The sequence below is a fragment of the Scyliorhinus canicula genome, chromosome 12 (assembly GCF_902713615.1).
Source record: "Scyliorhinus canicula chromosome 12, sScyCan1.1, whole genome shotgun sequence".
NCBI lineage: Eukaryota > Metazoa > Chordata > Chondrichthyes > Carcharhiniformes > Scyliorhinidae > Scyliorhinus > Scyliorhinus canicula.
The window spans coordinates 55,060,761-55,087,484 of NC_052157.1; the positions used below are offsets into that span (position 1 = coordinate 55,060,761).

The window sequence follows — 26,724 nt, forward strand, 5'->3', positions numbered from 1 at the left end:
TACTGAGGGAGCGTTGGACTGCCAGAGGGTCAGTACTGAGGGAGTGCTGCACTGCCGGAGCATCAGTACTGAGGGAGCGCTGCACTGTCGGAGGATCAGTACTGAGGGAGTGCTGCACTGTCGGAGGGCCAGTACTAAGGGAGCGCTGTACTGTCGGAGGTTCAGTACTGAGGGAGTGCTGTACTGTCGGAGGGTCAGCACTGAGGGAGTGCTGCACTGTCAGAGGGCCAGTACTGAGGGAGTGCTGCATGTCAGAGGGTCAGTTCCGAGGGACTGCTGCTCTGACAGAGGGTCAGTACTGAGGGAGCACTGCACTGTCAGTGGGTCAATACTGAGGGAGCGCTGCACAATCCGAGGTTCAGTACTGAGGGAGCGCTGCACTGTCAGAGGGTGAGTTCTGTGGGAGTGCTGCACTGTCAGAGGGTCAGTAGTGAGGGAATGCTGCACTGTCAGAGAGTCAGTACTGAGGGAGTGCTGCACTGTCAGAGGGTCAGTAGTGAGGGAATGCTGCACTGTCAGAGAGTCAGTACTGAGGGAGTGCTGCACTGTCAGAGGGTCAGTACTGTGGGAGCACTGCACTGTCAGAGGGTCAATACTGAGGGGGTGCTGCACATTCCGATGTTCAGTCCTGAGGGAGCGCTGCACTGTCAGAGGGTCAGTTCTGTGGGAGTGCTGCCCTGTCAGAGGGTCAGTACTGAGGGAATGCTGCACTGTCAGAGAGTCAGTACAGAGGGAGTGCTGGACTGCCAGAGGGTCAGTAAAGAGGGAGCGCTGCACTGTCGGAGGGTCAGTACAGAGGGAATGCTGCACTGTCAGGGCCGGTACTGAGGGAGTGCTGCACTGTCAGAGGGTCAGTACTGAGGGAACGCTGCACTATCGCAGACTCAGTACTGAGGGAGTGCTGCATTGTCGGAGGATCAGTACTGAGGGAGTGCTGCACTGTCAGAGGGTCAGTACTAAGGGAGCGCTGAACTGTCGGAGGGCCAGTACTGAGGCAGCGCTGTACTGTTGGAGGGTCAATACTGAGGGAGCACTGCACTGTCAGAGGGTCAATACTGAGGGAGCGCTGCACAATCCAATGTTCAATACTGAGGGTGCGCTGCACTGTCAGAGGGTCAGTTCTGTGGGAGTGCTGCACTGTCAGAGGGTCAGTACTGAGGGAATGCTGCACTGTCAGAGAGTCAGTACTGAGGAAGCACTGCACTGTCAGAGGGTCAGGACTGATGGAGTGCTGCACTGTCAGATTGTCAGTACTGAGGGAGTGACGCACTGTCAGAGGGTCAATTCTGTGGGAGTGCTGCACTGTCAGAGGGTCAATACTGAGGGAGCGCTGCACAATCCGAGGTTCAGTACTGAGGGAGTGCTGCACTGTCAGAGGGTCAGTACTGAGGGAATGCTGCATGTCAGAGGGTCCGTTCCGAGGTACTGCTGCTCTGACAGAGGGTCAGTACTGAGGGAGTGCTGAACTGTCGGACGGCCAGTACTGAGGGAGCGCTGTACTGTCAGAGGGTCAATACTGAGGGAGTGCTGCAATGTCAGAGGGTCAGTATTGAGGGAACGCTGCACTGCCGGAGGGTCAGTACTGAGGGTGTGCTGCACTGTCAGATTGTCAGTACTGAGGGAGTGATGCACCCGCAGAAAGTCAGTACTGAGGGTGCACTGCACTGTCAGAGGGTCAGTACAGAGGGAGTGCTGCATTGTCAGAGAGTCAGTACTGAGGGAGCGCTGGACTGCCAGAGGGTCAGTACTTAGGGAGCGCTGCACTCCCGGAGAGTCAGTGCTGAGGGAGCGCTGCACTGTCAGGGCCGGTACTGAGGGAGTGCTGCACCGTCAGAGGGTCAGTACTGAGGGAGCGCTGCACTATCGCAGACTCAGTACTGAGTGAGTGCTGCACTGTCGGAGGATCAGTACTGAGGGAGTGCTGCACTGTCAGAGGGCCAGTACTGAGGGAGTGCTGTACTGTCAGAGTGTCAGTTCCGATGGACTGCTGCTCTGACAGAGGGTCAGTACTGAGGGAGTGCTGTATGTCAGAGGGTCAGTACTGAGAAAGTGCTGCACTGTCAGAGGGTCAGTACTGAGGGAGCGCTGCACTGTCAGAGGGTCAGTACTGATGGAGTGGTGCACTGTCAGAGGGTCAGTACTGAGGGAGTGCTGCACAGTCAGGGTCAGTACTGAGGGAGTGCTGCACTGTCAGAGGGTCAGAACTGAGGGAGAGCTGCACTATCGCAGACTCAGTACTGAGGGAGTGCTGCATTGTCGGAGGATCAGTACTGAGGGAGTGCTGCACTGTCAGAGGGCCAGTACTGAGGGAGTGCTGCACAGTCAGGGTCAGTACTGAGGGAGCACTGCACTGTCAGAGGGTCAGTACAGAGGGAGTGCTGCATTGTCAGAGAGTCAGTACTGAGGGAGCGCTGGACTGCCAGAGGGTCAGTACTGAGGGAGCGCTGCACTGCCGGGGGGTCAGTACTGAGTGAGCGCTGCACTGTCAGAGGGTCAGTACTGAGGGAGGGCTGCACTGTCAGAGGGTCAGTACTGAGGGAGCGCTGCACTATCGCAGACTCAGTACTGAGGGAGTGCTGCATTGTTGGAGGATCAGTACTGAGGGAGTGCTGCACTGTCAGAGGGCCAGTACTAAGGGAGCGCTGAACTGTCTGAGGGCCAGTACTGAGGCAGCGCTGTACTGTTGGAGGGTCAATACTGAGGGAGCACTGCACTGTCAGAGGGTCAATACTGAGGGAGCGCTGCACAATCCAATGTTCAGTACTGGGGGAGCACTGCACTGTCAGAGGGTCAGTTCTGTGGGAGTGCTGCACTGTCAGAGGGTCAGTACTGAGGGAATGCTGCACTGTCAGAAGGTCAGTACTGAGGGAGCACTGCACTGTCAGAGGGTCAATACTGAGGGAGCGCAGCACAATCCGATGTTCAGTACTGAGGGAGCGCTGCACTGCCGGAGGGTCAGTACTGAGGGAGTGCTGCACTGTCAGAGGGTCAGTACTGAGGGAGTGCTGCACTGTCAGATTGTCAGTACTGAGAGAGTGATGCACTGTCAGAGAGTCAGTACTGAGTGAGTGCTGCACTGTCAGATTGTCAGTACTGAGGGAGTGCTGCACTGTCAGATTGTCAGTACTGAGGGAGTGCTGCACTGTCAGAGAGTCAGTACTGAGGGAGTGCTGCACTGTCAGAGGGTCAGTACTGAGAGAGTGATGCAGTGTCAGAGGGTCAGTAATGATGGAGTGTTGCACTGTCAGAGTGTAAGTTTTGGAAATATGGGTGAGAATTTGAAAGTTGCAGAAACTCTCTTTGTGTTGGTGAATCGGATTGCAGAATGTGATATTGCAGACCCTGATAGAAACTGGCAGGGTTATGAAGTCACTGTGTGGCTATAAGTGGTGTCAGGTGTTGATAATAAACAGTAAAACGGACTTACGGATGACTGTGATGTTGATTGACTTCTCTATTTCATCACTGTTCTCTGTTTCAGCTCTACACTTGTATATCCCGCTGTCCTCCCACTGCGCATTCCGGATCTTAAGCAGCAGGTCGTACTCTGACCTCTCCAAGGTGAAACGCCCATTTGCATCTTGATCAATCTCTTTCCCCAACTTATCGAACCATCTGAGTTCCTCAGCCTCACCTTCAACTAGTCAAAGACAACAAGTCATTATCATTGCAGGGGCAGAGTGTGAGTGAGAGAGCGTGTGAGTGTGATAGTGTGTGAGTGAGTATTTGTGTGAGTGTGAGTATCTGTGAGTGTGTGTGGAGTGTGTGTATGTGTAAATAATAATCACTTATTGTCACAAGTAGGCTTCAATGAAGTTACTGCGAGCAGCCCCTCATCGCCACATTCCGGCACCTCTCGGAGGCCGGTACGGGAATTGAACCCACGCTGCTGGCCTTGTTCTGCCAGGTATTTAGCCCACTGTGCTCAACCAGCCCCTGGTGAGAGTGTGTTTTTGTATGTTTGTGTGTAAGAGTGTGTGTGAGTTTGTGAGTGACTGAGTTTGTGTATCTGTGAGAGTGACTGGGTGTGTGTGCATGTATGTGAGAGTGAGTGAGTGTATCTGTGAGTGTGCGTTTGTATGTGTGTGAGAGTGAGTTTGTGTGTGTGTGTCTGAGTGAGTGTGTATGTGTGTATGTGTCTGAGTGAGTGTGTATGTGTGTGCAAGTGTGTGTATGTTTGTGTGAGTGTGTGTATCTATTAGTATGTGGGTGAGTGCGCCTGCGAGTGTGTGTGCGAGTGTCTGTGTCAGTGTATATGTTGTGAGTATGTATGTGCCTGTGCTTGAGGCCTGTGCTTGAGCGTATGTGAAGTGGGTGTGTGAGTATGCATGTGTGTGTAGGTGTGTGCGGAAGTGTGTGTATGTGTGTGTCTGCGAGTGTGTGTCTGCAAGTGTGTGTGTATGTGTGTGCAATTATGTGTAAGAGTGTGTGTATACTTGTGTGTGCATATGTGTGTGTATGTGTGTACGAGTATGTGTGTGAGTGTGTGTAAAGGAGGGTGTGTGTGTGAGTGTGTGGTTGTGTGAGTATTTGTGCGAGTCTGTGTGGTGTGTGTTTGTGTGAGTGCATGTATCAACGAACATGTGGGTGAGTGTGTGCATATGTCTGTGTGTGTGCGAATGTGTGTGCGCGAATGTGTGTGTGAGTGTGTATGTGTGCGAGTGTGTGAAGTGGGTGCGTGAGTATGTGTGTGTGAGTCGGTGTGCCTGTATGTGTGTGTGTGCGCGAGTGTGTGCATGTGTTTGTTTGCGAGTATGTGTCTGAGAGTGTGTGTGCGAGAGTGTGTGTGTGCATGTGCAAGACTGTGCCTTTGTGTGTGTGTGTGAGTGCATATGTGTGTACAAGTGTGCATGCGAGTGTATGTGCAGGAGGGTGTGTGCGCATGAATGGTTGTGTGGGTGGGTGTGTGAATGTATGTGTGTTTGCGTTCGAGTGTGTATGTGTGTGCGTGTATATGTGAGTGTGTGCGAGTGGATGTGCGTGAGTGGATGTGTGAGTGAGTGTGTGCACAAGTGTGTGTGTACGTGTGTGTGTGGGTATGTGCAAGAGTGTGTGCGTGTGAGTGCGTGCATATGTGTGCTTATGTGTGTGTATGTGTGTGTGTGTGTATGAGTGTGTGTAGGAAGATGTGCGTGAGTGTGTGTGTGTGCGTGACTGTGTGTGTGTCTAATTTTGAGTGTATGAGTATACCTGTGTGTCAGTGTGTGTGTGTGAGTACATGTGCGTTTGTGTGTGGGTGGAGTATATGTGTGTGAATGTGTCAATGTGTGTGTGTGCACGAGTGTGTATGTGTAATTGTGTGTGTGAGTTTTTTGTATTTGTGTGATGACTAGATGTGTGAGTGAAAGTGTGTGCGAGAGTATGAGTCCATGTGTTTGTGTGTGTGTGTGGGGGGAGTATAAATGTGTATGTCTGTGCGAGTGAGTGTGAATGTGTATATATGTGTGTGAATGTGCGTGTCTGTGAATGTGTGCGAGTGAGTGGGTGTGTGAGGGTGTGTGTGTGCAAGTGTGTATATGTGTGTGCATGAGTGTGTGTGTGTATAAATGTGTGTGTGAGTGAGTTTAAAAAAAATAAATTTAGAGTGCCCAATTATTTTTTTTCCAATTAAGGGGCAATTTAGCGTGGCCAATCCACCCACCCTGCACATCTTCGGGTTATAGGGGTGACACCCATGCAGACATGGGGAGAATGTGCAAACTCCACACGGACAGTTAGCCAGGGCCGGGATTCGAACCCGGGTCCTCAGCAGTCCCAGTGCTAACCACTGCGCCACATGTGTGTGTGACTGTTCGTGAGAGTATGTGTGAGAGTGCATGTATGTCAGTGTGTGTTTGTGTGTGCACATGCCTGGTCAGTGTGTGTGAATGTGTGTATGTTTGTGTGTGAGTAAGTGTGTATGCAAGTAGGTGCGAGTGTGTGTGTGTGTGCGTGAGTATGTATGTGTGTGAGTATGTCCATGTGTGTGCGAATGGGTGTGTCAGTGCCTATATTTGTGTGTGAGTGTGTGCGAGTATGTGTGTTTGTGTCTGTCTGAGAGTGTGTGTGCGAGTTGTATGTGAGTGTCTGGGTGTGTGAGTATGCGTGAATGTGCGTGTTTGTGTGCGTGTCAGTGTATGTGCGTGACTGTCAGAGCGTGTGTTTGTGTGTGTGCCTGTGGGTGGGACTATGAATGTGTGTGAGTGTGTTTATGTGTGTGGTGTGGGTGCCTGGTGGTGTATGTGTGCCTGGTGGTGTGTGTGTGTGTCTGTCAGTGAGTGTGAGTGTGTGCAAGTGAGTGTGTGTAAGTGTGTATATTTGTGTGTATGTGAGAGGGTGTATGAGAGTGTGAGTGAGTGTGTGAGTGTGTGTATCTGCGAGTTTGTGATTTTATGGATATGTGTTTCTGTGTGTGTGCATGTGTGTGTGTGTGTGGCGCGAATGTATATGTGTGTGTGTCCATGAATGTGAGTGTGTATGAGTGTGTATGTGAGAGTGTGTGTGGTGAGTGTGTGTCTGGTGGTGTGCGTGTGTCTGTGAGCATGTGTGAGTGTGTGCGAGTGAGTGTGAGTGTGTGCGAGTGAGTGTGTGTGCAAGTGTGTGCGAGTGAGTGTGTGCAAGTGCGCGCGAGGGTTTGTGTGTGTGTGTATATGTGTGTGTATATTTGTGTGTGAGAACATGTGAGAGTGTGTGTATCTGTGAGTTTGTGGTTGTATGGGTGTGTGTTTGTGTGCATGTGCGTGTGTCAGTGTGTGTGACGCGTGTGTATCTAGTGTGTGTGTCCATGAATGTGAGTGTGTGTGTGTGTATGTGGGTGTGTGTGTAAGTTTTTGTATGTGTGTGGGAGTGTGTGTGAGAGTGTATGAGTTTGTGTATTTGTGAGTTTGTGATTGTATGGGTCTGTGTTTGTGCGTGAGTATGAGTGTGTGTGTGAGTTTTTGTATGTGTGTGTGTGAGATTGTGTGTGGGAGTGTGTGAGTTTGTGTATCTGTGAGTTTGTGGTTGCATGGGTGTGTGCCTGTGTGTATGCATGTGTGTGTGTGCATGGGTGTGTGTGCATGGGTGTGTGTGCATGGGTGTGTGTGGGACAAGTGTATCTGTGTGTAGTCCATGAATGTGTCTGTGTGAGTGTGCATGTGAGTGTGTGTGTGTGTGAGAGAGTGCATGTATGCATGTGTGTGTACGTGTTTGTATGTGCACGTGCCTTTGTGTGTGTGTGTGTGTGTGTATGCGAATGTGTCTGTCTGAGAGTGTGCATATTGGTGCGAGTGTGTGTGGTGTGTATGTGTGCGAGTGTGTATGTGTGTGAGTATGTGCATGTGTGTGTGAGGGTGCATGTTGGTGCCTATGTTAGTGTGTGCGAGCGCATGTGCGAATATGTGTGTGTCTGTCTGAGAGTGTGTGCGCGTGAGTTGTGTGTGTGTGTGGCTGTGTGTATGAGTGTGTGCAAATGTATGCGCATCTGTATGTGTGTGCACGCAAATGTGTGTGTGTGAAAACATGCATGTGTGTGTGGGAGTGTGTGTGAGTGTGTGAATTTGCGGTTGTATGGGAGCGTGTTTGTGTGTGTGAGTGTGTGTGGGGTGCGTGTATCTGTGTGCGTCCATGAATGTGAGTGTGTGCCACCTGAGTGCACATGTAAGTGTCCACTTGAGTGTGCATGTGAGTGTGTGTGACTGTCGTGTGTATGTGAAAATGAAATGAAATGAAAATCGCTTATTGTCACGAGTAGGCTTCAATGAAGTTACTGTGAAAAGTCCCTAGTCGCCACATTCCGGCGCCTGTTCGGGGAGGCTGTTATGGGAATTGAACCGTGCTGCTGGCCTGCTTGGTCTGCTTTCAAAGCCAGTGATTTAGCCCTGAGCTAAACAGCCCCAGTGAGAGAGTGCATGCATGTGTGAGAGTGTATACGTTTGTTTGTGCACGTGCCTGTGTGTGAGTGTGTGTATGTGAGTGTGCCTGTCTGAGAGTGTGCATATTGATGCGAGTGTGTGAGTGTGTGCAAATGTGTGGTGTGAGTCTGTGTGAGTGTGTATGTGTGTGAGTATGTGCATGTGTGTGCAAGTGCATGTGCGAGTATATGTGTGTGTCTGTCTGAGAGTGCGTGTGTGCGCAGGTTGTGTGCATGTGTGTGTATGAGTGTGTGTATGTGTGCATGTGAGTGTGTGGGAGAGAGTGCATGTGTGTGTGTGAGTCTGTGTCTGCAATTGTGTATGTGTGAGCATGATTGTGTATGTGTGAATGTATGTGTGAGTGTGAACATGTGTGTGTGAGTGTGAGTGTGTGCGAGAGTGTGTGTGGCTGAGTGAGTAAGAGTGTGCTTGTGAGTGTGTGTGTGCAAGTCTGTATGTGTGTGTGCGAGTGTGTGTCTGAGAGTGTGCATGTATCTGTTTGCGCAAGTGTATATGCGTATGTATGTATGCAAGCATGTGTGTAAATATGTAAATAAATTAATTTGTCAGGGGGATGGGAAAACGAGCTGTAGTCCAGAACCCAGTGTTAAAAGTAGTGAGGTACTGAGGAGGGTATCAAGGTCGCAGGAGTGTACCGGCAGACAGAAAGGTGGGTTGAAGTGTGTCTACTTCAATGCAAGGAGCATCCGGAATAAGGTAGGTGAACTTGGAGCGTGGATTGGTACTTGAGACTACGATGTTGTGGCCATTACGGAGACATGGTTAGAACAGGGACAGGAATAGTTGTTGGACGTTCCGGGGTATAGATGTTTCAGTAAGAGTAGGGAAGGTGGTAAAAGAGGCGGAGGAGTAGCATTGTTAATCAAGGATAGTTTAACGGCTGCAGAAAGGCAGTTCGAGGGGTATCTGCCTACTGAGGTAATATAGGCCGAAGTTAGAAACAGGAAAGGAGCGGTCACATTGTTAGGAGTTTTCTATAGGCCCCCAAATAGTAATAGAGATGTGGAGGAAGAAATTGCAAAACAGATCATGGATAGGTGTGGAGGTCTCAGGGTAGTTGTCACTTTAACTTTCCAAATATTGATTGGACCCTCTATAGGTCAATCAGTTCGGATGGGGCAGTTTTTGTACAGTGTGTGCAGGAGGGTTTCCTGACACAATATGTGGATAGGCCGACAAGAGGGGGGGGGCCACATTGGATTTGGTATTGGGTAATGAACCGGACCAAGTGTTAGATTTGTTTGTGGGAGAGCACTTTGGAGATAGTGACCACAATTTGGTGTCTTTCACTATTGCAATGGAGAGGGATAGGGCCATATGGCAGGGCAAGGTTTATAATTGGGGGAGGGGTAATTATGATGCGATTAGGCAAGAATTAGGGAGCACAAGACGGGAACAGAAACTGTCAGGGAAAGGCACAAATGAAAAGTGGAGCTTGTTCAAGGAACAAATACTGTGCGTCCTTGATAGGTATGTCCCTGTCAGGCAGGGAGGAAATGGCCGTGTGAGGGAACCATGGTTCACAAAAGAGGTTGAATGTCTTGTCAAGAGGAAAAAGGGAGAGTATGTAAGGATGAGAAAACAAGGTTCAGTTGGGTCGCTTGAGGGTTACAAGGTAGCAAGGAATGAGCTAAAAAAAAAAAGGGCTTAGGAGAGGTAGGAGAGGGCATGAGAAATCCTTGGCAGGTTGGATCAAGGAAAACCTCACGGTTTTTCACTCTTATGTGAGAAATAAAAGAATGACCAGGGTGAGGGTGGGGCCAGTCAAGGACAGTAGTGGGAACTTGTGCATGGAGTCAGAAGAAATAGGAGACGCGTTGAATGAATTCTTTTCTTCAGTGTTCACCAAGGAGAGGGGCCATGTTTTTGAGGATGAGAATGTGATACAGGTGGGTAGGCTGGAGGAGGTAGATGTTCTGAGGAAGGATGTATTAGCAATTTTGAAAAACCTGAGAGTCGACAAGTCCCCTGGGCCAGATAGGATATATCCAAGGATTCTTTGGGAGGCAAGGGATGAGATTGCAGAGCCTTTGGCATGGATCTTTGGGTCCTCACTGTCCACCGGGATAGTGCCAGAGGACTGGAGAGTGGCGAATGTTGTTCCTCAGTTCAAGAAAGGGAATAGGAATGACCCTAGTAATTATAGGTCAGTTAGTCTTGCTTCGGTGGTCAGTAAGTTAATGGAAAAGGTCCTGAAGGATAGGATTTATGACCATTTGGAAAGATGCAGCTTAATCCGGGATAGTCAACAGTGATTCGTGAAGGGTAAGTCTTGCCTCACAAATTTGATTGAATTCTTTGAGGAGGTAACTAAGTGTGTAGATGAAGGTCGAGCAGTTGATGTCATATATATGGATTTTAGTGAGGCGTTTGATAAGGTTCCCCATGGTTGGCTCATGAAGAAAGTAAGGAGGTTTGGGATAGAGGGAAATTTGGCCAATTGGATAAGCAACTGGCTATCACATAGAAGACAGAGAGTGGTGGTGGATGGAAAATTTTCAGACTGGAGACCAGTTACCAGCGGTGTACCACAGGGATCAGGGCTGGGTCCTCTGCTATTTGTGATTTTTATCAATGACTTGGAGGAGGGGCTGAAGGGTGGGTCAGTAAATTTGCTGATGACACCAAGATTGGTGGAGTAGTGGATGAGGTGGAGGGCTGTTGTAGGCTGCAAAGAGACATTGATAGGATGCAGAGCTGGGCCGAAAAATGGCAGATGGAGTTTAACCCTGATAAGTGCAAGGTGATTCATTTTGGTAGAAAAAATTTGAATGTGGATTACAGGGTCTGAGGAATGTGGAGGAACAGAGAGATCTTGGGGTTCACGTCCACAGATCTCTGAAGGTTGCCACTCAAGTGGATAGAGCCGTGAAGAAGGCTTATAATGTTTCAGCGTTTATTAACAGGGGGCTTGAGTTTCAGAGCCGCGGGGTTATGCTGCAACTGTGCATGACCCTGGTGAGACCACATTTGGAGTATCGTGTGCAGTTCTGGTCACCTCATTATAGGAAGGATGTGGAAGCATTGGAAAGGGTGCAAAGGAGATTTACCAGGATGCTGCCTGGTTTACAGGATAGGTCTTAAGAGGAAAGGTTGAGGGAGCTAGGGCTTTTCTCTTTGGAGCGGAGGAGGATGAGAGACGACTTAATAGAGGTTTATAAGATGATGAGGGGGATAGATAGAGTGGACATTCAGAGACTATTTCCTCGGGTGGATGTAGCTCTTACAAGAGGGCATAACTATAAGATTCAGGGTGGGAGATATAGGAGGGATATCCGAGGTAGGTTCTTTACTCAGAGTGGTTAGGGTGTGGAATGGACTGCCAGCTGTGATAGTGGAGTCGGACACTTTAGGAACTTTCAAGCGGTTATTGGATAGGCACATGGAGCACACCAGAATGACAGGGAGTGGGATAGCTTGATCTTGGTTTCGGACAATGCACGGCACAACATCGAGGGCCGAAGGGCCTGTTCTGTGCTGTACTGTTCTATGTGTATGTTTATGAGTATGTATGTATGCAAGTGTGTGTGTATGAGTGTGTGTGTGTGCGACTGTTTGCAAGCGTGCTTGTATGTGTGACTGTGGGTAAGTGTCTGCATGTGTGTGTTAGTGTGTGCAAGAGTGTATGTCAGTGTGTGTGTGTAGATGTCAGTGTGTATGTATGTGTGTGTGTGTGAGTTTGTGTGCTGGTGAGTTTGTGTGCAAGTGTGTGTGCGCGAGTGTGTTTGTGTGTGCATGTGAGTATGTGCGTGCGGGTATGTGTGTGTGAATGTGTGCTAGTGTCTGTGTGCGGCTGTGAGTAAGAGTGTGCGTGTGCATGTGAGTATGTGTGTGAGTGTGTCTGTCTGAGAGAGGGTGTGTGTCAAATGTGTGTGCAAGTATGTTTGTGAATGAGTGTGTGTGGGAGTGTGTGTGTGTGTGCAAGCATGCTTGTGTGTGTGACTGGATAAGTGTGTGCATGTGTGTGTGTCAGTGTATGTGACAGTGTATGTCAGTGCGTATATATATGTGTATATGTGTATGTGTGTGTGCGAGTGTGTGTGTGTTCAGGTGTGTATGTGTGTGTGTGAGTTTGTGTGTATGAGTTTGTGTGTGCGAGTTTGTGTGTGCTAGTGTATGTGTGTGTGCGGCTTTGAGTAAATGAGAGCGCGCCTGTTCATGTGTGTGTGCGAGTGTGTGTATCTGTGTATGTGTGCAAGTATGTTTGTGTATGAGTGTGTGTACAAGTGTGTTTGCAAGCATGCTTATGTGTGACTGTGGGTAAGTGTGTGAATGTTTGTCAGTGTATGTGGGAGTGTATGTCAATGCGTGTATATGTATGTGTGATTGTGTGTCTATGAGCATGTGGTACGTGTGTCAGTGAGTTTGTGTGTGTGTGTGAGTGTGTGTATGTGGGTGGGTATGTGTTTTTGTTTGTGTGTGTGTAAGTGACTGGCCAGGATTTTCCAGTCACTGGGTTTTTATTTTCTCTCTGGCAGTGACCCCCTGCGTGTGTGTTTTCCAGCAGGGTGGGGTGCGAGAACAGATAATGCCGCATCGAGCGAACAGTGCCCAGCCGAATGGCACTCGGCTGACGGACTGGAGAATCCTGCCTTGTGTGTGAGTATGAGTGAGTGTGTTGAGTGTTTGAGTGTGTGAGAGTGTTTGTGAGTGTGTGTGAAACTGAGTGTGTGTGAATGTGTGTGAGTTTGTTTGTGCGTGTGGGTGGGTGTGAGTGAGTGTGAGGGTGTGTGAGACTGAATGTTTGTGTTTGAGAGTATGCAAGTGTGTGAGTGTTTGTATGTGTGAGTGTGTGTTGTGTTTGAATCTGTGTGTTTCAGTGTGTTTGCTTCAGTGTGTGTATGTTTGAGTGTGTGTGTGTGTGTTTGAATGTGTATGTTTGAGTGTGTGTGTCTGTGTGTTTGAGTGTGTGTGTTTGAGTGTGTGTATGTTTGAGTGTGTGTGTATATGTTTGTGTTTGAATGTGTATGTTTGAATGTGTGTGTTTGCATGTGTGTGTTTAACTGTGTGTGTGAGTTTGTGTGTGAATTTGTGTGTGTTTGAGTGTGTGTGTTTGAATGTGTATGTTTGAGTGTGTGTCTGTGTGTTTGAATGTGTGTGTTTGAGTGTGTGTATGTTTGAGTGTGTGTATATGTTTGTGTTTGAATGTGTGTTTGAATGTGTATGTTGAGTGTGTGTGTCTGTGTGTTTGAGTGTGTGTTTGAGTGTGTGTATGTTTGAGTGTGTGCATATGTTTGTGTTTGAATGTGTATGTTTGAATGTGTGTGTTTGCATGTGTGTGTTTAACTGTGTGTGTGAGTTTGTGTGTGAATTTGTGTGTGCGTGTGTTTGACTGTGTGTTTGCGTGTGTGTATGTGTGAGTGTGTGTGTGTGTCCTTGAGTCTGTGTGTGTTCTTCAGTGTGTGTGTGTTTGAGTGCATGTGTGTTTGAGTGCATGTGTGCTTGAGTGTGTGTGTGTTTGAGAATGTGTGTGTTTGAGTGTGTTTGAGATTGTATGTGTTTGTGTGTGTGAGTTTGAGTGTGTGTGAGTTTGAGTGTGTGTGTGTTTGAGTGTGTGTGTGTGTATGTTTGTGTTTGAATGTGTGTGTTTGAATGTGTGTGTCTGAGTGTGTGTGTATGTTTGTGTGTGTGTTTAAGTGTGTAGGCGTTTGAGGATGTGTGTGTTTGAGTGTGGTGTGAGTTTCAGTGTGTGTGTATGTGTGTGTTTGAGTGTGTGTATGTGTTTGAGTGTGCGTGTGTTTGAGAGTGTGTGTATTTGAGTGTGTGTGTGTTTGAGGGTGTGTGTGTGTGTGTGTTTGAGAGTGTGTGTGTGAGTTTGTGTGTGTGTGTGTGTTTGCGTGTGTGCGTGTGGTAGTCACCACTGATGTATATATTGTTTATAGAGGATGTCGGTGTAGGTGTTTTGTGGTAAGGCCCCGTACTACAGGTATGGGGATAGTTCCCTGCCTGCTGGCTTCGCCCAGTAGGCGGAGTATAAATATGTGTGCCAGCCGTACAGCAGCCATTTCGCCAACTCTTGTAGGAGGCCACACATCTTAGTGTAATAAAGCCTTGATTGCATCCAACTCTCGTCTTTGTGTCATTGATTGTGCATCGGTGTGTTTGAGTGTGTGTGTGTGTTTGTGTGTTTGAGGGTGTGTGTGCCTGTGTGTGTTTGAGAGTGTGTGTGTGTGTGTGTTTGCGAGTATGTGCGTGTGAGGGTGTGTGTGCATTTGAGTTTGTGTATGTATTAGAGTGTGTGTGTGTTTGAGAGAGTGCGTGTGTGTTTGAGTGTGTGCGTGTTTGAGTGTGCATATGTGTTTGCGAGTCTGTGTGTATTTGAGTGTGTGTGTGTGTTTGAGTGTTTGTGAGTTTGAGTGTGTGTGTCTGAGTGTGTGTTTGAGAGTGTGTGTTTGTGTGTTTGAGTGTGTGTGTGAGTTTGAGTGTGCGTGTGTGTTTGAGTGTGAGTGTGACTGTACGTGTGTGTTTGAGAGTGTGTGTATTTGTATGTTTGAGTGTGAGTGTGAGTTTGAGTGTGCATGTGTGCTTGAGAGTGTGTGTGTTTGTGTGTTTGAGTGTGTGTGTGAGTTTGAGTGTGCGTGTGTGTTTGAGAGTGTGTGCGTTTGTGTGTTTGAGTGTGAGTGTGAGTTTGAGTGTGTGTTTGTGTGTTTGAGTGTGAGTTTGAGTGTGAGTGTGTGTTTGAGTGTGTGTGTTTGAGTGTGAGTGTGAGTTTGAGTGTGCGTGTGTGTTTGAGAGTGTGTCTTTGTGTGTTTGAGTGTGAGTTTGAGTGTGCGTGTGTGTTTGAGAGTGTGTGTTTGTGTGTTTGAGTGTGAGTGTGTGTATGTTTGTGTTTGAATGTGTGTGTTTGAATGTGTGTGTCTGAGTGTGTGTGTATGTTTGTGTGTGTGTTTAAGTGTGTAGGCGTTTGAGGGTGTGTGTGTTTGAGTGTGGTGTGAGTTTCAGTGTGTGTGTATGTGTGTGTTTGAGTGTGTGTATGTGTTTGAGTGTGCGTGTGTGTTTGAGAGTGTGTGTATTTGAGTGTGTGTGTGTTTGAGGGGGTGTGTGCGTGTGTGTTTGAGAGTGTGTGTGTGAGTTTGTGTGTGTGTGTGTTTGAGTGTGTGTGCGTGTGGTAGTCACCACTGATGTATATATTGTTTATAGAGGATGTCGGTGTAGGTGTTTTGTGGTAAGGCCCTGTACTACAGGTACGGGGATAGTTCCCTGCCTGCTGGCTTCGCCCAGTAGGCGGAGTATAAATATGTGTGCTCCCCGTACAACAGCCATTTCGCCAACTCTTGTAGGAGGCCATGCATCTTAGTGTAATAAAGCCTTGATTGCATCCAACTCTCGTCTATGTGTCATTGATTGTGCATCGGTGCGTTTGAGTGTGTGTGTGTGTTTGAGGGTGTGTGTGTCTGTGTGTGTTTGAGAGTGTGTGTGTGTGTGTGTTTGCGTGTATGTGCGTGTGAGGGTGTGTGTGCATTTGAGTTTGTGTATGTATTAGAGTGTGTGTGTGTTTGAGAGAGTGCGTGTGTGTTTGAGTGTGTGCGTGTTTGAGTGTGCATATGTGTTTGAGAGTCTGTGTGTATTTGAGTGTGTGTGTTTGAGTGTTTGTGAGTTTGTGTGTGTGTGTGTGTCTGAGTGTGTTTGAGAGTGTGTGTTTGTGTGTTTGAGTGTGAGTGTACGTGTGTGTTTGAGAGTGTGTGTATTTGTATGTTTGAGTGTGAGTTTGAGTGTGTGTGTGTGTTTGAGAGTGTGTGTGAGTTTGAGTGTGCGTGTTTGAGAGTGTGTGTTTGAGAGTGTGTGTGTTTGAGTGTTTGAGAGTGAGTGTGTGTGTGTTTGAGTGTGAGTTTGAGTGTGAGTGTGTGTGAGTTTGAGTGTGCGTGTGTTTGAGTGTGAGTGTTTAAGTGTGAGTGTGTTTGAGTGTGTGTTTGAGAGTGTGTGTTTGTGTGTTTGAGTGTGCGTTTGAGAGTGTGAGTGTGTGAGTTTGAGTGTGTGTGTGTTTGAGTGTGAGTGTGTGTTTAAGTGTGAGTGTGTTTGAGTGTGTGTTTGAGAGTGTGTGTTTGAGTGTGTGTCTTTGATTTGATACAGACCTTTACAGATGAAAACCTTGTCTTCGTTCAAATAAATGTACCCAGTTAGAGGCTCGATTCTCAATTTTGGTCTCCCTAGAGATATGGAAAAATTAAAATTACATATCGGCCATGAATAAATAAAAATATTTTAATAAGTGTGGTTTCACCATAGAATCCACAGGTTGACAGAGATACCTCCTCACCCTCTCTCAGACACACTCAGACATATTCTCCGTTCCTGAGACTAAGTGTTGATGCCAATGCAGAATATTTGGACTTTCTCGACAGCAAAACTGGCGCCTCACCTGGACCGATCCAGCGACTATTGAGGGGCTAGCACCGGTGCCACGTGGAACACAATCGATTCTAATGAGAAACGGTGCCAGATTCGTGATTGACACTCAAGAGGCGGATAAGCTGCAGCTGAATATACACATTACACTCCCCACACACACCATCCCAGCCAACAAGTTGGCACTGGTTATGCTGGAGCGCGCCCATCCTGCTGATTGGTCGGCTAGGGCCAGAAGGCACCTCGAGGGCTGGCTTGATGGGACACCAATATGACCTGCAGCCCGAGGTTCACAGTGGGCAGTCAGCAGCGTGCAAGCTGCATGGCTGCATTGCCAGCTGCGGCAATGGTGTTCCATGCCCATTAACCTCTGCCCCACAGCCCACATCCTGGCCACCACCCGCTAGTCCCCCAGCCTTGGCAGAAGCCACCCACCCTGCCAGTGGATGACTGTCAGCAAACTATGGTGATGTTGAACACTTTCCGTACCCCTTCTCTCTCCCTCAGCAGCCACGGTTCCTGTTTCACGATTTAAAAAAATTGCCGTCGGGAATTAGCCCCCGTGGAGGTGGAGAATCGCGGAGACCCTGGAGAATACCGGGTCAGGTACTCTAATGATATGCCAACGGTGTTTACTGCATGTGCGGAATGGAATGCATTCCCGCTGCTGTCAAGGACTGGTGAATTGTGATTTTGGTGTCAAAACCGATTCTCCACCCAATCGTATTTACCGGTTCCGGCATCAACCAAGGGAGAATCCCACCAACTCTCGCTCTCTCACACACTCACACACACACACTATCTCACACTCACACACACACACTATCTCACACTCACACACACACTATTTCACACACACACTATCTCACACTCTCTCATACACACAATCTCACACACACACTCTCTCACACACTACCTCACACACTATCTCACTCTCTCACACACACTATCCCACACTCTCACACATGCACACTCACACACACTATCTCACACTCTCTCACACACTCCCTCACACACTATCTCACACTCTCTCACACACACACACACACAATCTCACACTCTCTCACACACACTCACCCACACACTATCTCACACTCTCTCACACACACACTCACACACACTGTCATGTGAGAGTACCTTTAAGAAATGGGTGTTTATAAAATAGCTGCAGTGGATGTACCTTTAAGGAATGGGTGTTTACCAGTGATGTCAGAGTGTGGGTGGAGCTGGGCTGTCTGTCTGCTTTTACTTTTGCTTTGGGCTGTCTGCTACAGGGTGTGTTTGGTTTTGTTTTAGATTTGGAGAAGCAGCAGTCACAGCAAGATGTGTATGAATCTCTGCAAGCTAAAGAATGTTCATTTGGTGATTTCAAAGTGGTAACTGCTCTCAGTAGTGAAGTTAAACCTGATGTCTTTCTGTAAAAAGGGTTCTTTTGTCTTATGGATGTTGCAAGGAAAGATTAAGAGTTACTTCGAGAGTACTGTATTCTTTGGGTGATTTATCGGTGTTGATAGTTGTTAAGATGTTTACTGTGGGTTTATAAAGTGTTAACTGGTCTCATAAATAAACATTGTTTTAATTGAAAAGTATTTTAACTACACCTATATGGTAGGCACGTGTGCTCCCCATACCACAATCTATTAAAAGTTGAGGGTCAGATGAACTCCATGATACACTTTGGGGTTCTCTAAAACTGGCTCATGACATCACACACTCTCTCACACACACTCACCCACACACATACACACACTCACCCACACACATACACACACTCTCTCACCCACACACATACACACACTCTCTCACACACACTCACCCACACACAAACACTCTCTCACACACTTACCCACACATACACGCACTCTCTCACACACACCCACACACATACACACACTCACCCACACACATACAAACACTCTCTCACACACACTCACCCACACACAAACACTCTCTCACACATTTACCCACATACACGCACTCTCTCACACACACACCCACACACATACTCACCCACACACATACAAACACTCTCTCACACATACACACTCTCACACACTCACCCACACACATACACTCTCACACACTCACCCACACACACACACTCTCATACACACTCACCCACACACACACTCTCACACACACACATACACACACTCTTGCACACTCTCACACACACACACTCATACACACTCACATCCTCTCTCACACACACTCTCTCACACATACACACACTCTCTCACACACACTCACCCACACACATACACACTCTCTCACACACACTCACCCACACACATACACACTCTCTCACACACTCACCCACACACATACACACACACTCACCCACACACATACACACTCTTTCACACACCCTCTCACACAATCTCTTACACACATCCTCTCACACACACTCTCTCACCCACACACATACACACACTCTCTCACACACACTCACCCACACACAAACACTCTCTCACACACATACACGCACTCTCTCACCACACCCACACACATACACACACTCACCCACACACATACAAACACTCTCTCACACACACTCACCCACACACAAACACTCTCTCACACATTTACCCACATACACGCACTCTCTCACACACACACCCACACACATACTCACCCACACACATACAAACACTCTCTCACACACATACACACTCTCACACACTCACCCACACACATACACTCTCTCACACACTCACCCACACACACACTCTCTCACACACACACATACACACACTCTTGCACACTCTCACACACACACACTCATACACACTCACATCCTCTCTCACACACACTCTCTCACACATACAAACACTCTCTCACACACACTCACCCACACACAAACACTCTCTCACACATTTACCCACATACACGCACTCTCTCACACACACACCCACACACATACTCACCCACACACATACAAACACTCTCTCACACACATACACACTCTCACACACTCACCCACACACATACACTCTCTCACACACTCACCCACACACACACACTCTCATACACACTCACCCACACACACACTCTCTCACACACACACATACACACACTCTTGCACACTCTCACACACACACACTCATACACACTCACATCCTCTCTCACACACACTCTCTCACACATACACACACTCTCTCACACACACTCACCCACACACATACACACTCTCTCACACACACTCACCCACACACATACACATTCTCTCACACACTCACCCACACACACTCACCCACACACATACACACTCTTTCACACAATCTCTTACACACATCCTCTCACACACACTCTCTCACACACACCTCACACTTGCACACACTCCCACACACACATACACACACATACACACACACTCTCACAGTCTCTCTCACACACACTTTCACACTCTTTCTATCTCTCTCTCTCAAACACACAGCACACACACACCCTCACACACAGTCTCTTTCACACACACTCTCACACACTCTCTCTCGATCTCTCTCTCACTCACACACTCTCTCTCACACACACACACACAGTCTCTCTCATACACACTCTCTCTCTCTCGCACTTCCTCTCTCACAATCTCTCACAGTGCATTTCTCCCCTTAGTGACTCTCCAACAGCCTCCTGGAGTGGTTCCAGTGAGGCAGTATGCTTGGCGTACATTGCAATTAATACGGAAATAGAGGAAGGAAACACTCCAGATATTAAAACCCGATAAGTTCTGTACAGCTGGCACCCCTGGGAACGGCAAATTGAGAAACCCCTCTGGGGAGCCCACGTTAGATCCAAGATAGCCAAAGCACATTCAACAATTTACAAAGCTCTGATAGAATGGGAGACTAACTGAGAAGCAAAGCAAAGCTTCGATAGGATATCCATCCCAGCAGTACATCCCGTCGTGGTGTACGCCGGTGTCAATGGGCCTTCTGGTCCAGCAATTCAGTGGTCTTCAGGGGGCCAGCATGGCACGGAGTGCTGCACGCTGCTCCGCTGCCGAAAGAAGGCCCTGCACGGCCGGCGCGGGTCCATGAATGTGCGCGGCAGCCGTCTCTGTGCCGGCGCATGCGCATGGTTGCCGTCTCCGCACGGCGCCGCGCAACATGGCGTAGGTCTACAGCGGGCCCGCGCAGAAGGGGGTAGGCCCCCTCCAGATCGTGGGCACCTGCCGATCGCAGGCCTGGACCCCGTGAATGACCCCCAGAGTCAGATCCCCCCGTTCCCCCGACCAGGACGTCCACTGCAGCCGAGGGTCCGAGCTCCCATCAGCTGGTACCAGGTTGGAACCACGCCGGCGGGACTCAGCGGAACTTGGCGGGAATTCGGCCATACGACCGTGGAGAATCGCCGTGGGGGCCTCTTTCAGCAGCCCCCAACCGCCGCCGTGGTGACCACGCGGGCGCGATTGCCGCCGATTCTCCAGTCGCCGGGGAATGGCTTCCCGGCATCGGAACGGCGTTGCAGGAATTTCCCGCGTCCCCGGTGATTCTCAGAGCCAGCGTGGGCTCAGAGAATCCCCCCCCCTTTAAACAGGGTCCCTGATGGAGAGACTCTGGGCTGAATTCTCCATTCCTCAGTCAAAGGGTTGATGCCATTGTGAAAACGGTGGAGTTTCACGATGCCGTCCCCAGCTGCAGCGATTCAACTGCTCCCAAGGGGCTAGCACGGGCGCATCGTGAATCACAAGACTCCGTTAATGGACCGGCGGCCGATTCGCCAGTTCCATGATTGACACAACGCCACAGCTGCACACAATGGATTCTCTCCCTCACACACACAAGCGTTGCAGGCAAGATGACTGCAAGGATGGCAGCTCCACGATTGCGGGACGCCAAATTGGAGACCCTCCTTGACTCCGTAGAGGGGAGGAGGCTGGTGCTGTACCCTGGGTCGGGACGGAGGTCAGCAGGCATCATCGTTTGCCGTGCCTGGGCGGAGGTGGCAGGCGCCATCAACACGGTCGGGGTGGTGGCCCTGACTGCAGACCAGTGCTAGAAAAAACTGCACAATCTCCTCAGGGCAGCCAGGGTGAGTACCCAGCTCTCTGCCCCTGGTACCAAGCACCCTACCCACCACACACATGTTCCCCTCCCAAGGGGATGGTCGGACTCCCACCCTGACCCACATGGCTGCACCCACCCATGCCAGCTGCAATGGCCGAGTGCCCTGGGCACCTGTACCATCAGAGACCCAAACCTGGGCTGCATGCGTCAGGCCATCTAACACTGTCGCTGTTTGTGTTTGCCCCCAGGACAAGCACGCGCATATCCGCCAGGAGCGGGAGAAGACCGAAGGAGGACCACAAGACCTGCGTCCCCTCACCTAGCCCGAGCAGATGGCACTAGACATTGTCGGTGGACCGGAAGAGAGGGAGGTCACCTAGGTGGAGCTCGGCAGCGCGCCACAAAGTCAGACCCCCTGCCTGGTTGCGGCTCCTAATGACACATGTATGGCCACCCCAACCCCCCACATCCCTCACCCCCCACACACCCCTCACCACATACCCCAACCCCCCATTGCCCCCAAGAAATCCGAGAACCGACCGGGAGAGCAGCCGGAACATCAGCCCTCTGGTGACCCAGGGGACCACTACCTAGGGGACCACTACCCAGGAGATTACTACCCAGGAGACCACGACCCAGGACACCACTACCCAGGGGACCACTACCCAGGAGACCACGACCCAGGAGACCATTACCCAGGGGACCACGACCCAGGACACCACTAACCAGGGGACCACTACCCAGGGGACCACTACCCAGGAGACCATTACCCAGGGGACCATGACCCAGTAGACCACTACCCAGGAGACCATTACCCAGGGGACCACTTCCCAGGACACCATCACCCAGGGGACCACTTCCCAGGAGACCACGACCCAGGAGTTCACTACCCAGGAGACCACTACCCAGGAGACAACTACCCAGGGGACCACTACCCAGGAGACCACTACCCAGGGGACCACTACACAGGAGAACCCGGACTTCTGGTCGGATGAGGACATTGACTTTCTGTCACAGCTGTCTCCCACACTCTCCACCATCTCAGAGGCTATCAACTCGGTTGGGCAAATTAGTGAGGAGGCTTCTGGGACATTCACTGGTGTGCACCACACAGTCGTTCCTGTACAGCAAGTGGTGGTAGGAGCAGCCATGGGGTCGAACCGTCGGAGGGCAGCCCAGCCCCAGCAACCAGCTGCCGCCCAGACGGGTCCCGGGCTGCTGGAACATCCAGGCCCATCCATAGTACAGGTGCAGGCACAGACCCAGGGGCTTGAGGAGGAGATGACGGCTGGCTTTCAGCACCTGGAGGAGAAGGTGGAGGAGTCCACCTGCCTGCAAGAGCAGGGAGCATGTCACCCAGGCCGAAACCGCACGGGTGACGTCCGTGGTGGAGGCAATGGGGGCGACGGTGTCGGACATGGGTCAGAGTGTGCCTTTCACATCTTTTGTCCTCTCTGGGGACTGCCATTAGCACTCTTTCCCCTTGGTCTCTGTGGACATTAGCACCCGGTTTCTCTGGGTTTCTGTGGCTATGACTCATCTTTCTTTCTCGCTCCACAGTATAAATATTTACCACTTTCTCTGTCTGTTAGCTTTGACAAAGAGTCATCGGACTCGAAAGGTTAGCTCTTTCCTCTCCCTACAGATGCTGCCAGACTGGCTGAGATTTTCCAGCATTTTCCCTTTCGTTTTAGATTCCAGCATCCACAGTAATTTGCTTTTATTAGTAATTCAGAGACCCAGGATAATGATCTGGGGAGCCAGGTTGGAATCCCACCATAGGTAGGAGATGGAATTCTAACCCAATAAAATATCTGGAATTAAAAGTCTAATGATGACCATGAAGTCATTGTTGATTGTCGTAAAAACCCATCTGGTTCACTAATGTGGTTGAGGGAAGGAAATCTGCCGTCCTTACCTGGTCTGGCCTACATGTGACTCCAGACCCACAGCCTTTCCAAAGGCTGGTGCAGACTCAATGGGCCGAATGGCCTCCTTCTGCACTGTAGATTCTATGATTTTTAATTTAATGTTCTGCCTCCATGTCCTCAAGACCACCCCTGCCCCAGCCAGTGGGAATAGTTACTCTCTGTCGACCCCTATCTGTTCTGCTTGATATAATCCTCAACCCCCACTTTCCCACCTCTTCCCCATAACCTTGATTCCCTCACTGAGTGAAATTCTGTCTCTCTCAGCCTTTAACATACTTAATGACCCAGCCTCTACAGCTCTTTGCGGTAAAGAATTCCACAGATTCACTGCCCTCTGAGAGAAGAAATTCCTCCTCTTCTTAAATGGGGGATAGTCCAAGACTCTCTCACAAGGGGAAACATCCTCTCAGCATCTACCCTGTCAAGCTCCCCGAGAATCTGATATGTCTCAATAAGGTCACCTCTCTTTCTTCTAAACGCCAATGAGCACAGGCCCAACCTGCTCAACTTGTCCTCATGAGAAAATCCCTTCATACCCCGGATCAACTCAGCGAACCTATGGGTGGCATGGTAGCACATGGGTGGGACGGTAGCAGATGGGCGGGATGGTGGCACAGTGGTTAGCACAATTGCTTCACAGCTCCATGGTCCCAGGTTCGATTCCCCGCTGGGTCACTGTCTGTGCGGAGTCTGCACGTTCTCTCCGTGTCTGTGTGGGTTTCCTCCGGGTGCTCCGGTTTCCTCCCAGAGTCCAAAGATGTGCAGGTTAGGTGGATTGACCATGCAAAATTGCCCTTAATGTCCAAAAAGGTTAGGTGGGGTTACTGGGTTGCAGAGATAGGGTGGAGGTGTGGGCTTAAGTAGAGTGCTCTTTCCAATGGGCCGGTGCAGACTCGATGGGCTGAATGGCCTCCTTCTGCACTGTAAATTCTATGATTCTATGATTCTGGACAACCTCCAATGTCAGTATATCTTTCCTTAGATAAGGAGACCAAAGGGGCCCTTGTGTCGTTTTAGCAGGACTTTCCTATTTATATACTCCATTCCCTTTGAAATAAAGGCCAATGTTCCATTTGCCTTCCCAATAACCTGCTGAATTTGCAAGCTAGCTTTTTGTGATTGATGCATGAGGACCCCCAAATCCCTCCGTGCTGCAGCTTTCTGCAGTCTTTCCCCATTTAAATAATATTCAGCTCCTTTATTCTTCCTACCAAAGTGCATAACTTCACATTTACCCACATTATATTCCAGCTGCCTAGTTTTTGCCCCCTCACCTAACCTGTCTCTATCCCTCTTTGTGTCATCCTCACCACTTTCCTCCCTGCCTATTTTTGTGTCATCCGCAAGCTGGGCAATAGTACATTCAATAGTACATTCAATCATACACTCACACACACACTTTGACATAGAGTCATCCAGACTCAAAACATTAGCTCCCTTCTCTCTCCACAGATGCTGAGATGATCCAGCATTTTCTGTTCTTGTTGCAATTGTGTGAGAGTTAGGTTTCGGGTTAGGTTCCCTCATCCAAGTCCTTAATATTTACTGTGAATAATTGTGACATCATCTGTGGAGGGAGAGGCAGACTTAACATTTTGAGTTATTCCACTTCTGCAGGTAGAAGAGTCAGTGTTCTATTAATAATAATAATAATAATCTTTCTTATTGTCGCAAGTAGGCTTACATTAACACTGCAATGAAGTTACTGTGAAAATCCCCTAGTCGCCACATTCCGGCACCTGTTCGGCTACACCGAGGGAGAATTCAGAATGTCCGATTCACCCAACAAGCACGTCTTTCGAGAATCGTGGGGAGGAAACCGGAGCACCCGGAGGAAACCCACGCAGACACGGGGAGAACGTGCAAACTCCGCACAGACAGTGACCCAAACCGGGAATCGAACCTGGGACCCTGGCGCTGTGAAGCAAAAGTGCTACCCACTGTGCTACCGCAGAACCTACCATGGAAGTTAGCCACTCTAAATAATGTTTGAGCAGTTTTAGGGGAGTGGTGTGATAGATTCCCGATTAAAACAATGATTCACACCTTTTCTGATAAAGCTCTGGTATTGAGAGGGTTGTATTACCTGCTGTGGCGCTGCCCAGTATGAGGATACAGGCGTAGATACTTGTTCGGAGTGACATGCTCTCTCTCTCTCTCTGCTTTTGCCGGCTGCCCCTCTGATAACAGATCGAAGTGGAGATTGTGGCAGGCTTGCTGAGTGTTTGAGTGTGTGTGCGCTTTCAGTCCTTGCCTATTTATCCCCTAAAGCATGCAAAGAAACAGCGACACTTCCTTCCTCCTCCCCATCCTGGAGCAGTCTTATCTCCCCATCTCCTGCACGTTCCATGGCCCCATTAGGAGAGTTCCTTTCAAATCATTGACTTCTGTCGGCCGTGGCAGGCGCCAGACTGACCTCCACCCGGCTGACAAAGGGCTTGGTGCTGACACGCAGCCACCGTACAGATACCTGCTCGGTGCCATGGGCATCGGAGAGCATCACACACTCACACACACACACATGCACACTGACTCACACAAACTCACATACTGACACACAGTCACACCAGCACTTGCACTCACGCTCACACACTACCACACACAGACTCACATACTCACACGTACCTTCACACACTCACTCACACACACACACACTCTCACTTTCACACACTAACACACAGGACACCATCGAGACTTGCCACCTCAGTAAAGGTGCAGAACAACACACATGCTGAGACAAAAGCCCTGAGAGACAGAGAGACAGGCACACAGACAGACAGGCACACAGACAGACAGGTGAAAAGAGACACAGGTGCAGAGGGAGACAGGTGCTCAGAGAGACAGGCACACAAGGAGGCAGATAAGCCGAGAGAAAGGCACTCAGAGAGACAGGTACACAGAGAGACAGGTGCACAGGGAGACAAGCATACTGAGAGAGAGGCACTCAGAGAGACAGGTACACAGAGAGACAGGTGCACAGAGGGGCAAGCATGCTGAGAGAGAGGCACTCAAAGAGACAGGTACACAGAGAGACAGGTACACAGAGAGACAGGTGCACAGGGAGACAAGCATACTGAGAGAGAGGCACTCAGAGAGACAGGTGCACAGAGAGACAGGTGCACAGAGGGACAAGCATGCTGAGAGAGAGGCACTCAGAGAGACAGGCACACAGAGAGACAGGTACACAGAGAGACAGGTGCACAGGGAGACAAGCATACTGAGAGAGAGGCACTCAGAGAGACAGGTACACAGAGAGACAGGTGCACAGGGAGACAAGCATACTGAGAGAGAGGCACTCAGAGAGACAGGTACACAGAGCGACAGGTACACAGAGAGACAGGTGCACAGAGGGACAAGCATGCTGAGAGAGAGGTACTCAGGCAAGAACACATTGACACAGGCGCACAGAGAGACCAATGCGCAAAGAGACCGATGCACAGGGAGACAAATGAACAGAGAGACAGGCGAACAGAGAGAGGGAGAAACTCAGAGAGACAGATGCACAGAGAGACAGGTGAACAGTTAAGAGTACAGAGAAACAAGCATACC

General features: G+C 49.5%; 1 protein-coding gene across 1 annotated transcript in view; it reads right to left on the minus strand.

The window, feature by feature from the left end:
* LOC119974249 (neural cell adhesion molecule 1-like) overlaps positions 1 to 25,434 on the minus strand; it is a 93,391-nt gene extending 67,957 nt beyond the window's left edge. The window contains exons 1-3 of the mRNA XM_038813017.1: positions 25,262 to 25,434; positions 15,965 to 16,039; positions 3,428 to 3,640 (exon numbers count right to left, since the gene is read on the minus strand). Coding sequence (XP_038668945.1) covers positions 3,428 to 3,640; positions 15,965 to 16,039; positions 25,262 to 25,319 — 346 coding nt within the window. The 5' untranslated portion in view covers positions 25,320 to 25,434. The remainder of the gene's footprint in view (positions 1 to 3,427; positions 3,641 to 15,964; positions 16,040 to 25,261) is intronic.
* Between the last annotated feature and the right edge of the window lie 1,290 nt (positions 25,435 to 26,724).